Consider the following 15,971-nt stretch of genomic DNA (forward strand, 5'->3'; position numbering starts at 1 on the left):
TAGCGCCTTTCGGGGGGTGGATTGCTTAATTATTTTACAAAAGCACAATTTTGTGTTTTATTGCAACTGTACACAAATATAAGTTAACACTTTGCAGTTTGAATGTCGTCCTGTATAATGACGGAGTATGTTTGTGTCTACTGTTCAATCGCGCCCACGCCACACACACACACACACACACACACACGGTTTACTATCTTTGTGGGTACTCTCCATGGACTTAATGGTTTTTATACTGTACAAACTGTATATTCTATCTCCTCACACTAACCCTACCTCTAAACCTACCTATCCCATAAAACTTTCTGCATTTTTACATTTCCAAAAAAACTCATTCTGTATGATTTATAATCTTGTTTACCCATGGGGACCTCTATTTAGGTCCCCACTGTGACACGAGTCCCCATGAGTCTGTGTGCATTCAGGTTGAAGTCCCCACCGGGATAGAAAAACATGAACACACACACACACACACACACACACACACACACACACACACACACACACACACACACACACACACACACACACACACACACACACACACACACACACTCCAGCATTACAATCTTGACATCGCAGCCTGTTCATTATAGCCTTAATAAAATATAATAATAAAATAGTCAACCTAACATATAAAAATTACACTGCTCTAAATAGTCAGTAGTACAATTCGTACATTCACAGTAAGCACCGCTCGCTCCACTGTGATGTTTCCAAGCAAATTTTTGCGCATGTGAAGAGGATGATTTTTTCCATCAATATTGGAACACGAGTGAAGAACAAAGCCTATAATAAAGAATAGTTTAGCATCCAAATACATCGCAAATGTTGAAACATTTTGATTCTGATGAGAGGGTTACGTGAGCCCAACACTGCTTACTTTCATTTTTACTTTTACATTAAATTTAAAGGATTTGTTGTGGAATATTTTGAGTGTATTATAAAATCTGAATAAAAAAAATAAAATAATAATAATAATAAAAAAAAAGAATAAATAAATAAATAAATAAATAAATAAGTATGTATATATATATATATATATATATATATATATATATATATATATATATATATATATATATATATATATATATATATATATATATATATATATATATATATATATATATATATAGCTGCGAGCAGCGATGAAGGGCCAAAGCCGGCGGCACCGCCACCCTAAAGGCACCGGGGTTACGGTGCCACCGGCTTGGGCCCGTAATCGCTGCTCGCAGCTATATTTTTATTTGTATCTTTGCTCTACTGAATTTATTTGTGCTGTTGCTTGTAGTTTGATTATTTGTTCTTATTTTCTTTATTTTGATTCGACAGTAGTCCTTTTTCCCTGAACATAGCACATACCGAACTGTACCGAAACCGTAATAAAAACTGAACTGAAGAGCTGCACGAATCAGGATAAATTGATAACGATTATTTTTATTTTGTGTGTGTGTGTGTGTGTGTGTGTGTGTGTGTGTGTGTGTGTGTGTGTGTGTGTGTAAGTAAAATGAAGATTGCGATTCTCCTACAATTCTGAAAAAACAAACAAAAAAAAAACAGACAACTAACCGAAACAGTGACTGTAAAACCGTGATAAAAAACGAACTGAGTAATTTGAACCTTTACACCCCTAATCCCTACTAAGAATGCATATCATAAACACTGTCCAAAATCACCAAAAACAGTTTAAACCAAGTTCCGTTAATCTAAAAACATTAAATCATTGACCTATTTCACATATCTGCAGATCTTGACCACTAAGCCAAACACAAGCTACTTTCAAGTACAATGTAAACTGATGTTTGCCAGCACTACTGGTAAAGGTATAAAATAGATTGTTATTGACAACTGCAATTGCACATTTTAACGAAAACAAACAAAGCCCTGTCATTAGAGGAATAACACACTCTTGCAACAAAGCCCTTAAACTGTCAAATGGCACAACAAAATTACCAAAAAAAAAAAAAAAAAAAAAAAAAAAAAAAGACCTCACAAACGGTGAGAACAAAAAGCAGCTTTGCGCGTTATGCCGGGCAGCTAACCACCAGCAGTGTAAATCAACCCAAATCTTTCTCCTTCAATAAAGCAAATGAAATAACACCAATTTCAGGTGACCTAGAAATGTCTTTTTAACACTAAACAGAATGTGTCTGTACAAGACCCATGCTGTTTTCTGGTAGGCATCTGGCACAATGTGTGATTGTCTGATCACATTGCTTGACTGTTATGGTATCCGAAGTCTGTTTAAAACTTGGGAAGCGTTGCGGAAACAGACGAGGGTCGGGGAAATTGAGAAGGACAACAACGCACCTTCTGAAGCAAAATAACTTGTATTATTTCCTTTTGTATCTGACATCATTTCCTGTTGGAGGCAAATCTTTCCAGCAATGGGTCAAAGGCCAAAGCAAGCAGAGGATTTACAAATGACATTGCTGGGATGATCTCACTCACAACCACCCCAAAGATCTTCAGACACACAGTGATGTCAAAGAAAGGCAAAAGCAGACATCATCTCCTCCAGAGCACTCAGTTCTCTCTCTGTAGATGGGATCCAACATGTTTTCAAATAACCTTTTCTCTGAGCAGCTCAGCTCTGTGGCCCGAGGGTTCACACTACACACAGCTTGCCAGTAGAAGATTCCTGCTCTTAAATGCATGGCTCATGTGTCTGACAAACAGTTCCAGTCAAGCCGCTAGCACACCACCAGTGTGCCTAAGAGTCATGTGGCCGATGTGACATCGGACAAATACTTAATAAAGGGTGTTCATCACAACTTGTGTAATTATGTTGGTGGGAGAGTCTCAGAGGTCAATCTGGGGTTACTGCGACTGACAGGCTACTTGGCTTGCTGCCCCAACTAACACTTGTATTAAAGGTGCATCGTTTAATTTCTGTACTACATGGGACAATTAGTTTTACAGTGGCCCCACATAGCAAAAAGCTAAAGATTAACCAAGAATATTGTTGTCCCACCACCACGTTGCCCAACTGATAAAGGCTGCCATTTCTGTTGCATACGAGAAACATCAAACGACACAAAAGTGGAATGAAACGTTCTACTTGTTTGAGCTGCGCAGTGCAGAACGTTAATTAGCTCTGAGAAATAATAGACAGCGCAAGCTCAAAACAGGTTTACTGGCGGGATGATCTCGATCATATGACACCGTTACTACACAGCACTGGGAGATCCAGTAAGAAATCATTTGAACTCACTGCAGAATAAATAACATTGCAGTTAGATCTAGAGGGACGCATTCAAATTTAGCCCAGAATTCTGTTACAAACCATATCATATCAAACAGTGCTGATGTCTAAACCAGGAGAAACATTGTGCCATGAAAGAACAAGTAATAGTAGGCTTTTCAATCCACAAACCAACATTCACCATGGATTTAATGTAGCAACGCTAACTGTAACCATGGTTTTGTGGCATAAATAGTCGAATGTTTTTTATTCATCTCAAAGTGTACAACCCTTTTGAGACTGAAATTCAAACACTTTATAAGAGCTTTTAATTGTTTCACACTTTTTCCAGCACGTCAAAGCTCTAAGTATTATACAATTATTATCCGTTATTTTTAATGTGATGATTTGTAAAACAAGATTAAAGATGGAGGAAAACTAACACTTTGTGGAAACCAAGCGTGTTTATTTAAACAAATACATGAAATGACCACTATAACCAGTAGATGGCGGCAGAGGAACACTTGTTTTCACTTTCACACTTTCGCTGCCTAATATATGGAAAAGTAAGAAGGCACAAAGTCTCGTGAAAAACAAAAACTTCTTTCAATTGTGACTGAATTACACAAAGCAAGTTAAGAGTGCTCCATTTATAATCACTTAAGCTGTCGTCAGTTTAGTATGATAGTAGAGATGAACAATGGTACATTTAATAATATATATATTTAAATTTTCCCTATACACATTGGGCCCTATCTTGCACCCAGCGCAATTGACTTTGTACACTGACGTATGTATCATTCCTATTTTGCACCCGACGCACATCGGACTTTTCCCTCCACAGACGCACGTCGGTAAATTAGGAAATGAACTTGCGCTCCCGGGGGTGGTTCAGTGCAAAGAGGTGGCGTGTTCCGGCGAAAACGTTCCTTGGTGCTATTTTGCAGGTTTAGAAAACAATTCCGCCACTGACCAGGAAAAACCTAGTCTAAAGTCAGTGGCGCGTTGCGCATGTTATTCATATGCTATTTTAAGGGCGCATACTTGGCCATAATCAATGTAGCGTGTGCTCAACACGCATGCACTTTGCTTATCTCATCTACACACAGACACAGCAGTTCTCATTTTAAGAAAACCATACATTATTACAAGGGAAAAATATTAACACACGAGGGAAATCATTGTTGTGTCCATGAAGATGTGAAAAAACAGGCATAATTCTAGCTTACACATTTACCCAAATTATTCTACACCTGTTTAACCGAAGCTAATTTGGGTGGGTTTCTCCCATCCCCATACAATGTCACTTCTCTGTCTTTTAGGGCCCTGACGAGAACGTCGGTCTCCTCGGCTGTGAACCGCTCCTGGTGTGCGCCTGGCAAATCCGCCGTTATAACAGCAATCCGCCATGGAACAAGCGCGCCTGCTCTTAGAGGGAATGTGAGATGATGCTCTGATTGGTTTATTGCATGTCACGCCCAAACCACACCTATGAGTAATGAAGCTACTTCAGACCAACCCATTTTAGATTTGCGTCGGGCGCAAGAGTCATTTATCCCGCCGTTATAATAGCAACAGCGCCCAAGACCCGCCCACAAAGTTACTTGCGTTTCGTGCTTGATACTTGCGTTTCAGATCGTTAAAATAGGGCCCATTAGGTAATTGTATCTGCATCTCAATTCAAGTTCAGTGCTTTACTGTAAAATTTCCATGTAATATTATTAGTACCTGCACTTATTAAAGCAAAATAACAGCAATTTTATTATTACATTAAGTTTATAATTAATAATAATATATATTAATTATTTATTTTTCAAAATTATACCGGTTTCACAGTACATGACGGTATTTTTTTTTTTCAAGCATGACTGGGCGTTAATAACATTTTTCTACTGATTAAGAGGAAATACTGCAGTAGATTGACATAGAATGCCCTATTTTACTGTAATGAGTGAATATTGTAGAAAAAATCCACACTAGTATTAATTCTTCAGCCGTTTCTTCAGTAATGGCTGAACACAAAGCAGCAGCGCTCATAAACGCTGCTTTATCAGGAAATATAAACAAAGATTCAATTGAAATAACATCGAAACTTTTCTAAAGACAGTCAGTTTACTTCAGATACATTTATATAAAAACACCCGTGCCGCGTTTTGATTTTGAAACGTGCAGTGTTCATGTTTATTCAACGATGTCAATGTCAACCACAAATAGATTTTCCAAAAGGCCATGATGATATTTCGAACCAATGTTTGGGAAACACTGTAACTGTGATTTCAAAACGCCACCAGCGAGAGCGTCATAGTGGCCGAAAGTCATTCATTTTCAATGTGAGCCGGTGGCGAGCTCCGGCGAGAGCGGCGAAAAGAGCTGAAGTCAGGTCAACTTTATGGTAATGAGCTATGACGTCGTTCGGTGGCAACCAATCGGAATGTAGAAGTCCTCCGCTTGAGAGGATTCCAGAGAACGCAGTCATGTAAACTTTGGTTCCGACCATATTAGTTCCCAAGCAAAATAGAGAAGAGGTTGATCATGTTAATTTGATAAGATGGCACGCAACACTATTTAAAGGCAAAATTTTCATGCTAGAACGCTTGTTTTTCAGCGGGAATGCAAATTAGATTAGCACTTAACCATGAACACAAAAGACACACCACATAAATGGCTTTTAATTGGTTTATTTCGTTTGCAAACATTTCACTTTAATTGTGAAGTTCTTTCCATCGATCAATTTCTTACTTTCACATTTAAAAGAGTCCATGGGGTTAACTTATACCCTACTTGGTCAGTCTGCAAAAATAACGATTAACATGCTTGTTTGCTTTGCTGCCCCTTTAAATAAAGTTTAAAAAAAGGCCTAGCATTCGATCTACGTCAGAGCGTCCACGAATCTTTCTACGGCGTCGTTGGCAGGAAGGCGAGAGCGAATTTTGCCGCTCTCGCCGGCGGCAGTGTAAACGCACAGTAATATAATTTGACAGCTATCAATTATAGTTTAACCTATCCATCTTCACCGTCACGCTTAGTAACACATACAGCTGAGCCTCACCACATTGCAACAGTGAAAAGTGATCCTCTCAAACAGTGTCGCGCCGCATTCCGATCGTTGTTAAAGCGGCATACACAACCTGTATTGCGGTATATTAAAAATTCACATCATAATAAAAATAAACTTTTAAAAAATAAAAGTATATAGGCAATTCAAATAAATAAAAATAATAAATACCTAAAATAACTCAATCCTATTTTGGTGGGAAACCTCTTAAAAACAAAACATTTATTGCAATTCTGTTCAGAGCAACTGGTGGTCAGAAAAAAATTACGATATAGGCCAATATATGGAAGGAAATACTCCAATAACAAAGCCTGTGCTCTCCTTTTTCCTCTCATAATAAATTTAAACATGTCGTTTAAAAAAAAAGTCGGTATGAGCTTAATTTCATAGCCTGAAAGCCCATCAGCCTTCAGCATAATGGGTATCACCAGCAGCTGTCTTTGAGCTATGCGGTAAACAGGTAGCCCTCACGAAAAAAAAGCCAGAGGAGGGAGAGAGAGAACAGGGGAGAGCGGGAAGAAAAGAGAGAGACAGAAGCTGCCAGCACAACTCGCACCACAGGGAGACTGGCAGACGGGGGAGGGAGCGAGAGAGTGTAGCAGACGAGTGTCAGAGGAGGAAAAATGAGGAAGAAATGAGCCCTACAGCAATTACCCTTACAGACAGACTACAGCTCCTTAATTTCTATGCAAAAAAGATCAGAGAGAGGAAAGAAAAAAAAGAGAGAAGGAGGAAGGCAAAAAGAGAGAGAGCGGAAAAGCAGAGGGGAGGGAAAGAAAGAGACAGAAAGGAGGAGGGAAAAAAGACCTTATTCATGTCTCGTTCTGTGGATGCCCCTGGATAGAACCGACATCAGCAAGAGCCACCGACGGGAACAGAGAGCAGGAAGGGGGAGGGGAGGCGATCGGACATTTACATAAAAATAGAGGGCCATGGTCTACCGAGGAGATGCTCATTTACTCCAATGGCAGTTCGGTTATTCCAGATCATTCCATCACATAGCAAGTGGAGCACTGGGATTGGTTCTCTCCCACGTTCCATTCAGAGTCGGGAAAAGTTCCCTCTCAAACATCAGCCAAATGGCCTTCTGTCTCATTACATCTCCGAAACAGCACTCCATGTTTTCCTCCACTCACTCTGTGATTAAATACAAGGCTTCAGAAGATCCGTCAAGTTCTTCCTTCACTTGCTCTTCCCTTGGGATGGGAGTGATTAGTTAGCAGACAGGAATGGCACTTGCTGCAAAATTTTCAGACTTTAACAAGCTGATGAGTGAGGTAAACTATGAGAGGAGGGAACAAACATGGAGGGATAAAGATGTGAAGACACCAACCCCCGACAAAATCTCTTAGTTTATGCTTGGTATTAACATGCAATCACAAGTGGGCCGTGCTGAATATAGGTGTAAATGTGGTTCAAACAGCCTACAAAAGAAACTGCATGTTTCTGAATAAAGTAACTGAAACTGACTAAAGTATATCATATTAATGTGTTATGTAATAATACATATTACTGAATAAAGTAATCAAATCAAACAATGCATAGTCTTCACTGTATACATTCAATATAGATTAATACTTATTAAAGCTATAAAAGTTATTCATTCAAGAGCAGTGAGTGATTTTATCTTTGTCTTTTGACTGCAGCAGATTTATTAGGCTGCACGGATCCAATATACTGTTACACACGAGTTTTCTTTCTCAACTGTTTACATTCACTTAAGACATAACAGACTATGTTTACAAGGATACTTGTCAAAACGGCATTTCGACATTTTGTGTGTAGGCTATTTGACCGTTTAGGCGCGAAACCGAGACCCACAGTATACTTTGCTTATGCACGCTCTTCGCGTTAGCGGCTTAATTTGTTTTTAATGACACTGTTTAATATCAGCTGCATCCCACAGTTTAGCAACAGTAGACTGCATTTTACAACACTCACTTATTCGGCTGATTCGGATGTTAAGTTTGGCTAAAGGAGAAACGAAAGCGCACCCCTGTGAAGGAAAGGAAGGTGTGCGGGACGGAATGTGGCAGTAGCACAATAATCATTTTACCTCAATTATTTTGTTTTCATAATCAAAATCGAAAATCAATTATGATTAATCGCACAGCCCTAGTCAAAAAAACCATGTGACCACATTGTATTTGTAATGTAAATGCTAATGCACCCTGATGCAGATTCCCAGACAGCCAACTCAACTGTAAATTCATCACTGCACTATAACAGGGACTTAAACCTCAATGGTTATGTGATGCTTTAAAAAAAAATCTGTCCGAATGGAGGAAAAAAGCCTGTTATACCACAGATCTGAGCATATTCCTTACTTTAACACATGTGAAGTTCAGGTAATTCAAGCACAAAAGTAACACCAGGTGTAAACAGGATCTTAACATCTAAGACAGAGTGGAGAATATGATGATGAAGAGGTAAGCAGCTCTAGCCACAAAGTGAAATGCAAATATTAAAATTTCCAACCTTTTTTTCTGAGCCTCCTGTGACTCAAGGTTGTCTCTCATATTTGACAAAAGTCTGAATTTTGGCAATTTTGGCCCATCCACTTGGTTCTTGAAATATCCTGAGACATGCGTTCCTCAAGTGCAGCATACAAAAGAAGTGATAGTGCCATCTTTCACTCTCTCTCTATCCCCTTTAAAGTCTCACTGGACCTGCTGTTCACTGATTCACACCTCCATTGCCAGGGTGCCAGTCGAGATCTAAATCAGGTGCTCTGTGGTCCAGTGCAGGCCAATATATTTACGTGTGTGCGTCTTAGAAGGTTAAACTACTGCATCCCGTGGGTCTCCACTGTGTTTGTGAGAAGGCCAGCAGAAAGACAACAGCATGTGTGTTTGTGAAAAAGATATCAAGAAGTGTGCGTCAAGAGAGCTGTCGAACGGGCAGCAGGTTCACACGTCTGTCGCAAGGAGAGAAGGTCAAGTGGCAACGACCCTGCTGATCTCAAGACGACCACAAGTATAACATTTAGTCCTGACACATAGGCTGTTCGACACTTTATCTGATCCTGAATTAGTTGAACAGAGAAGCACAGATGCCTACAAGAGGAACAAATTAAAAGTGCACAGCTTAATGCGACATTTGACAATCTGGATTAGCACTCACATAAAATGAACTGCGATTTCATCTGCAATAAAATTAACACTTAAATAGAGTTCATCTAACAGATTTCCCAACACCTTATGACCAATTAAAAGTATTCCATGACTTTTCCAGCTGTTCTAGATGTGCAATCTCTAACTAAATAAAGAAATATTTTAGAGCATGGCATAGCTAGGAAAAAAATATATATATTTTTCCAGGCCTGAAAATCTCAATTAGAAAATGTCCTAATATTTCCGGGGTTTCCTTTGACCGTGGGAACCTTGTTCCGGAGACCAACAAGTGAAGAAAGAAACAAGAGGTGTCAAGAGAAAGAGAGAAGCACATGTCTGACTCCTCCTCTGAAAGTCAAGAGACACAACAGGGATGCAACCATTATAGCAAACATCTCCACAAACGAAAGGAAAATACAGCAATATCTTGTGTGGAGGGTGATATTATGGAATGGGTAAATTGATCATTCTTTTGCCCATAAGGCTCCATTTCTGTCCCTCCTCCGGCACAATGAACGGTAATGAGGGTGGGTCAATGGAAAAATGGGGGGGGGGGGGTGAAATGAAAAAAAAAAAAAAAAAAACGCCTTTTCCTATTTCTCTATTACATCCCATTTTTCATTCCTTCTGTTTCACACTGCAAAAGGCATGAATAAAGATGGGGCAGGTCCATCTTCCTGGTCCATAAAGGAAAATGAAAAAAAAAAACAAGGAAGGAGAGAAAGGTGGAAAATGAAAGCTTTTCCGCAGACATCCATGATGCTTTCGGCTCGTTCATGCTTCAGTGCTCTTCATTATTCCATCCTTCAAAGAGCTTAAGAAATAAAAATGAGGCAAAACTTCTTCGATATTTCCTATTCCTTTCTTCTTTTTTTTATCAAACCAAGGGATTTGCACTCACACACATCGGTTGAGAAGTGACGGCATCACACAGACTCCGCTGCTCCATTTCTCACGATACAACACAAACCCAAAACTATAACCCTCAGGTCTGGGTTAGCAGAGCGAGAACTGATCTTAAAGGAAAACACAATTACAAATGCATTTCACATTATTCCTACCACACTGATCTACAGGTGAGAACTTCTACAGAGATGAATCAAACACCTTCAGACCAGTCTGTTCAAACACAAGCAGAGGCTCTTGATCTATTTTTATCACTCTAACGGTTCTTGTAAACATTAAAAATATTGTACCGTGCATAAACTTAATGGCACACTTTCTAGGTTTATTCGCAAGCGACAGACACTGACTGCTGTACTGGGACTACAGAAATAAAAACTTGAAGATTTTTGCTTGGGCCTACGGCACATTTTGATGACAAGTAACTAAAATGCGCACACAAAGAGTGTGTGGGTGTGAGAAAGGAAGAAGGAGGAAGAAATTCAGAGAGACCACAGTCGATAGAGAAAGAGAGATGAAGTGGGCGAAAAGGAAAAAAGAAACTGAAAAACGCAAAACAAAAAGAAGTATTCGTTAGAGTCAACGACTGCGTGTCAAAAAAACACAGTGAGCCACCTACCTAGACATCTTCAAAAGACACTAGGGTTGCTATGACCCCATATCGCAGCATCTCTTTTATTCAAGTATCAACTTGGTACAAAAGTACACACTGATAATATGGATTTTCAAAAATGCTTTTCAGGTTGGCAGCTCACTAAGTTTTGGAACAAACTCTAAGCAGCACTCCACAGCTTACCTGTGAGTTCGTGGTGGATGAGATCAGAGAAGTTTGGATCGTCACCCCACCAGAAGAGCCAGAGCTCCCTGCGTCCCTGCCTCTGGCTCCGCCTCCACACGCTCAGCACATCCGCCTTTAGACAGCGGCTGAAGCTGCAGAGGATGGGGTCCTCCTCGGTGACCGGGAACAGAATGGGCGCCGAGGTCGGACCTTGCCACACGTACCTCTTCCATTTTATCCCTGTCAAGTCAGCCTGTGAGAAAGAGAGAGTATGTTAAATTCTGTCAGTAAGGCCACTCACCACCAGTAAAAAGACACATATTCGGCAGCATCTAAAAATCTTAGTGCTGATCTATTATCTGGTTTTAAGACTGAAGATAAACGGCATTGATGTGATGGAACAGCAGCACTCGAGCTATGAAATACTTAATGGATCCCAGCCCAGGAGTTAATCCTGCCTTAATGATCCACTGTAAGATCAGCCACACTTAGACCCAAAAACAAGCAGTGAAGAACAAAATGGATAGAAATGGGTTACAATAAAAATTGTCTTAAGGTTTTTTTGTTTTTGTTTTTTTACTATAAAGAAAAGCAAGCAGGGATTTTATACATAAAAAAGTAAGAAAAATAAGGAATAAAAATATGGAAGAGGATAAAAATACCCACATTTTCAGAGCACAAATTAACCAATAACACATGCAGTGAAGTTATACACATCCTTGACTTGCCAGGACATAAACTGGACGGCAGCGTTTATAAAGAGAACAACATAAAATCAACCATTAACTGTTACAATCTAAAAACCATGACCATTGGCAAGCCTAAAAGCAGTCATTCTCTCTTGTGCACGCCTAGTTAGAATCAGAGATGGAAAAAGACAGCTTAAGCCAGGTGTTTACAGCCATGTTCATAATAATGCTCATTTATTACAAAGTGAAACTTGTTGCAGCTGTTGGAAAATAACGCAGTTCAAACACCTGCAAAATATGCAAAGAGAAGAGGACATCTGCAGAGGATGCACTGAAAAAAACAGCAGCAAAAGCTGTTACACACTTGTTACTGAAACTAAAAATGGAACAAAACTAGCGGTCGAAGTTTAGACCGTTGACAGCTGAGAAAAAGGAAAAAAAGTCAAAATGGACTTAAAGCCAGAAAGAAGAATTTGGCTGAGATGTAAGAGCAAAGTAAACAACCACATGAAGCAATCCACTTTTCCAGCTCAAAATTCTTGTTTTCCAAAAAGAGTTTTTCTGTTGTTGATGGAATTCCATATAGTCTAAAATTAGTAACAACCACAATATGCAAAAACATCAATGGAAAGTGTGCGTGTTTTAAGAGCAGGAGTCATGTTCAGGTTGAGGAATCTGGCTCCTTTGACTTTCCACTTAAACTTGAGTGGTTTGCTGGGTCATGGCCTTCCACATAACTTCCTCCTTTGTCACAACATCTTTTCTTCCTCTCGCTCCCTTTTTCACTAGTTTACAAGAACTCCTCTGAGTGCTGCCAGGAACGACAGCAGATGCTTCCAGTGAGAATCAAAGCAAACAGCTGAGCTACAGGTGAAGTGACACCAACAACCTTCCTGAGACGCACTCCATCTAACGGCCCAAAAACTATCGGATGCTTTCTCTGTAGCTCTCACTCCCAAGAGACACTTATCAATAGCGTCTGTCTCACATTGCATCAGCCACTCAAAAAAGTCAATCGGCGCCCGAAAACCAATAGCCCCTGGAGATTCGTCCAAAGAGAGGAAAATAGCTTTACATTCACTCCAGATAAAAACTGTGACTGTTTTAAATCCATTTAACTGAAAGATTTCCTCTTCAAGAGATTTTCACAAGCATAACGACCCCACTAACCCAACAAGTGTAACAAAAATTTAAATGTCAATCTCAGGAAGCCACAAGGTATCTGCAACGTATTGCATGAAAAAGTGCATCAGAGAACATTAAAGTTCATCTCTGGCAAGCATTTTTAATGCTACACTAGACATAAATAAAGTGAATAAACGTGTACTAAAATCTTCATTACACATTAGCTGTTAGGTGATGATGCTTATTAAAGTTCCTTTCAAAATCAGTTTTACTCCACCTACCTGGCCAATATTATGCACTAAAACTAAAAAAAGATATGTGTGTGTGTGTGTGTGTGTGTGTGAGGCAGCAAATGTGTGTGCTGAGGTGAGACAGAGTTCCCCATGATGAGTTGAGCCTTACAGTTGTGTGCTAAAATTACACCAAGCAAAACAAAACGGGGTCAAACGCTTTAAGAGCTTACATGTACAGAGAAATATGCAGATGGGCTGTTCTGCATGATCATATGTGGACGCTTTTTAACAAAATGTAATAAAACAAATGTAACTGACATTGGGGGAAAACGTGAGGAGGAAAAAAAGCACACCTGTAACTAAACAACAACAAAAACTCTTCCGAAACAGAGCACAAGCAAGTTTCTGGAAAACTGCAACTATTCATATTCAAATTATCAAGCAATACATTCAAACTAAGTGTGCAAACAAGTTCTCAGTTGAGCCATCCATCTTCAGACAATATCAGAGATTGTGCTGTGGCAGTAATAAAACAGAGCAGGCATTAAACTGGATAAGCTGAAGTTATATAATTCACCACAAGGCCTTGACACTGTTCATGAGAGTGCGTCTGTGTACTTGTTTTGCTGTAATAGTGAGGGATACGTTAATGAAAATGTCAAATACAGCAAAACCTTCTCAGCGATGAAAACAAATACAGTCTGTTCTCAAATCTACAAATGCAGGGCTGGTCCATAGTAGTTATAATTAGCTTAATCTAACAACAATAGAAGTCAATGGGACACCAGTGTGTGTGTGTACAAGTGTGTGCACGTGCGTTTAGAGAGCAGAAAGTGCCGTAAACAACCCTGCAGGCTCCAGGAATGCCCAATCTATTTCAAACCCCATGTCTCTTATTGCAGACATGAGGTAAACCCCAAACCCCACACCGGTTATTTTGAGCTAAACAACTGATGCATGGCTCACATGATTATTGCAAACACACCAAATCCGTCAATAAAGGGCCATTCCATGAATTGGCTGGATTTACATTTTTAAGATTTTTCATCCTAATAGGTGATTGTTAATAAAGATATTTAAGTGTTTACAAAATGCATTGTCGTCTTTAATATATGTTGGAATTTAGTTATAGTTTTATAGATTATTTTAGCCATTGGCTCAAGGTCATAACATAACAGTGTTTGTTATTAGAAAGAAGAATTTAATGCAGATATTTCTACAAACATCCAGTTTTCAATAATCTGCAGACAAACATACTGAAAGAATGATGTCATTATGACACAGTCATGCGAATTTTAATAAGGTGAAGTTATGATGGAAAGTTGACAACTTAACGTTGGAATAAAAAAATTTGACGGCATTTTATTAAAAACACTGTATGTCCACTATTTTTATAATTATGTTAAAAGAAAATGCAAAACACTAGGTATAAAATACTATATTAGCATAAATACGTATTTGATAATAATGCAAGAAGTTGGAAACTCATGCCAAAGAGATAACATTTTCTGGACTTTTGTTAACGTGTTTAGAAAAACCCATAAAACCTGGTGTCAGGTTTGCATTGTTAAATGCATTGCTTAAACATATGAGAGACATTAAATCGCCTTTTCGCGGAATGACCCAAAATAAGCCAGTGGAGTAGCGTGTAAACATTCATGTAAACACCACCGAACATACGAACGTGGAGTTTGAACTGAAGTCTAAAAGGCTTTGTTTTACACATACCTTACAATAATATATTTTAAAAAGCAGCAGAGTGATTTGTAACGTTACTTGCACAAAAAAAGTGCTGTTAAAATGAAACTTCAACTTTCATTCTGCCAACTCTCTTCCTTGCGTGCGATTTACAAACGCATCAAATCAAAACACACAGTCGCTTTGCGTGTTAAGCCATCTGGTGCAAAATACTACAAACATGTAATCTCTTAAGAAAAGCTTCCAAACAAGCAAATAAACAAGCAGTGTGTGTCTGAATCACACACATACACTGGGCCATGATCCTGCTCGCTCTCTCTCTCCACTGGGGCTGATGTTAGCATGCTAGGTGGCTAAAAATGGCTGCTTTTTCCTTTTAGTTTTTAAATCTCTTACCAGATAGAATAGATTGGAATGGCAGTCCTCCAAGCTGGCCCCGTTCGGTACGAAACAAGAACTCATCCTTTCACTGCGCGCTCGAACATCCCACCATCGGGCTTTCCATGGAAAAAAGAACGTTTCTCCGAATTCGAGTCGAATGTGAACGGAATTATTTTTAAACAATCGGTGGGGGAATGGAATTCAACAGCCCCATTCGATCGCTCGCGCCTCCCGCGTTCAGCCCGAATTAGAATTAAAAAAAATAACGGCCTTAACCGTCGACGAGGCTGTGGGGGGATAGATTACATGTAAAGATAGAGGAATGTGTTATTAAAATAGAAAAAGAAAAGGGAGAGCAAAAAGAGGCAACTCTCCCCCCCTCCCCCTTGGCTTAAAAACGGTTTTAGCTTAAAAACGGCTCTCTTATGCCTCCATCCCCACCGAAAGCGCTTTAAAAACGAAAAACATTCCGCGTTAAAAGTGTCGACCGGTGACGAGAAACTACATTAAATGGCTCATTTTCATTTAAAAGCGTAAAAGGTCTGTGTTCCTGCTGGTTTCCATTTGAATTCATGGATTCCTTTCTCTAATGGCGGCCACAGGGAGAACTCTGCCTCCCGGAGCCCATTGGCTGCTCGGCGGTCATGAGGGGCGTAACAACACTGTAAATGACGGGCGCTGCCGCTAGGGGAGTCACTGAGTAGATACAATTACAACTGGCAGACTTTCAACCTGCGCCACCTAGTGGTAATTTAACCTATTTTTAATCCCAATTATTTTCCCCACTTTTTTTACTCCTTGGATAATCC

The 15,971-nt window shown here is 39.5% G+C and overlaps 1 protein-coding gene across 2 annotated transcripts in view; it reads right to left on the minus strand.

Moving 5' to 3' along the window:
- The window catches only part of med13a (mediator complex subunit 13a), an 88,070-nt gene extending 72,317 nt beyond the window's left edge, over positions 1 to 15,753 (minus strand). Inside the window, exons 1-2 of one of the 2 annotated variants that reach the window (XM_081354830.1) lie at positions 15,178 to 15,753; positions 11,055 to 11,289 (exon numbers count right to left, since the gene is read on the minus strand). In XM_081354830.1, coding sequence (XP_081210956.1) covers positions 11,055 to 11,289; positions 15,178 to 15,243 — 301 coding nt within the window. In that variant the 5' untranslated portion in view covers positions 15,244 to 15,753. Of the gene's footprint in view, positions 1 to 8,720; positions 8,843 to 11,054; positions 11,290 to 15,177 lie in introns of those variants that run through there. The other variant, XM_081354831.1, reaches the window with a different exon arrangement.
- Between the last annotated feature and the right edge of the window lie 218 nt (positions 15,754 to 15,971).

This window comes from Scardinius erythrophthalmus (genome assembly GCF_964197995.2).
Source record: "Scardinius erythrophthalmus genome assembly, chromosome: 23".
NCBI lineage: Eukaryota > Metazoa > Chordata > Actinopteri > Cypriniformes > Leuciscidae > Scardinius > Scardinius erythrophthalmus.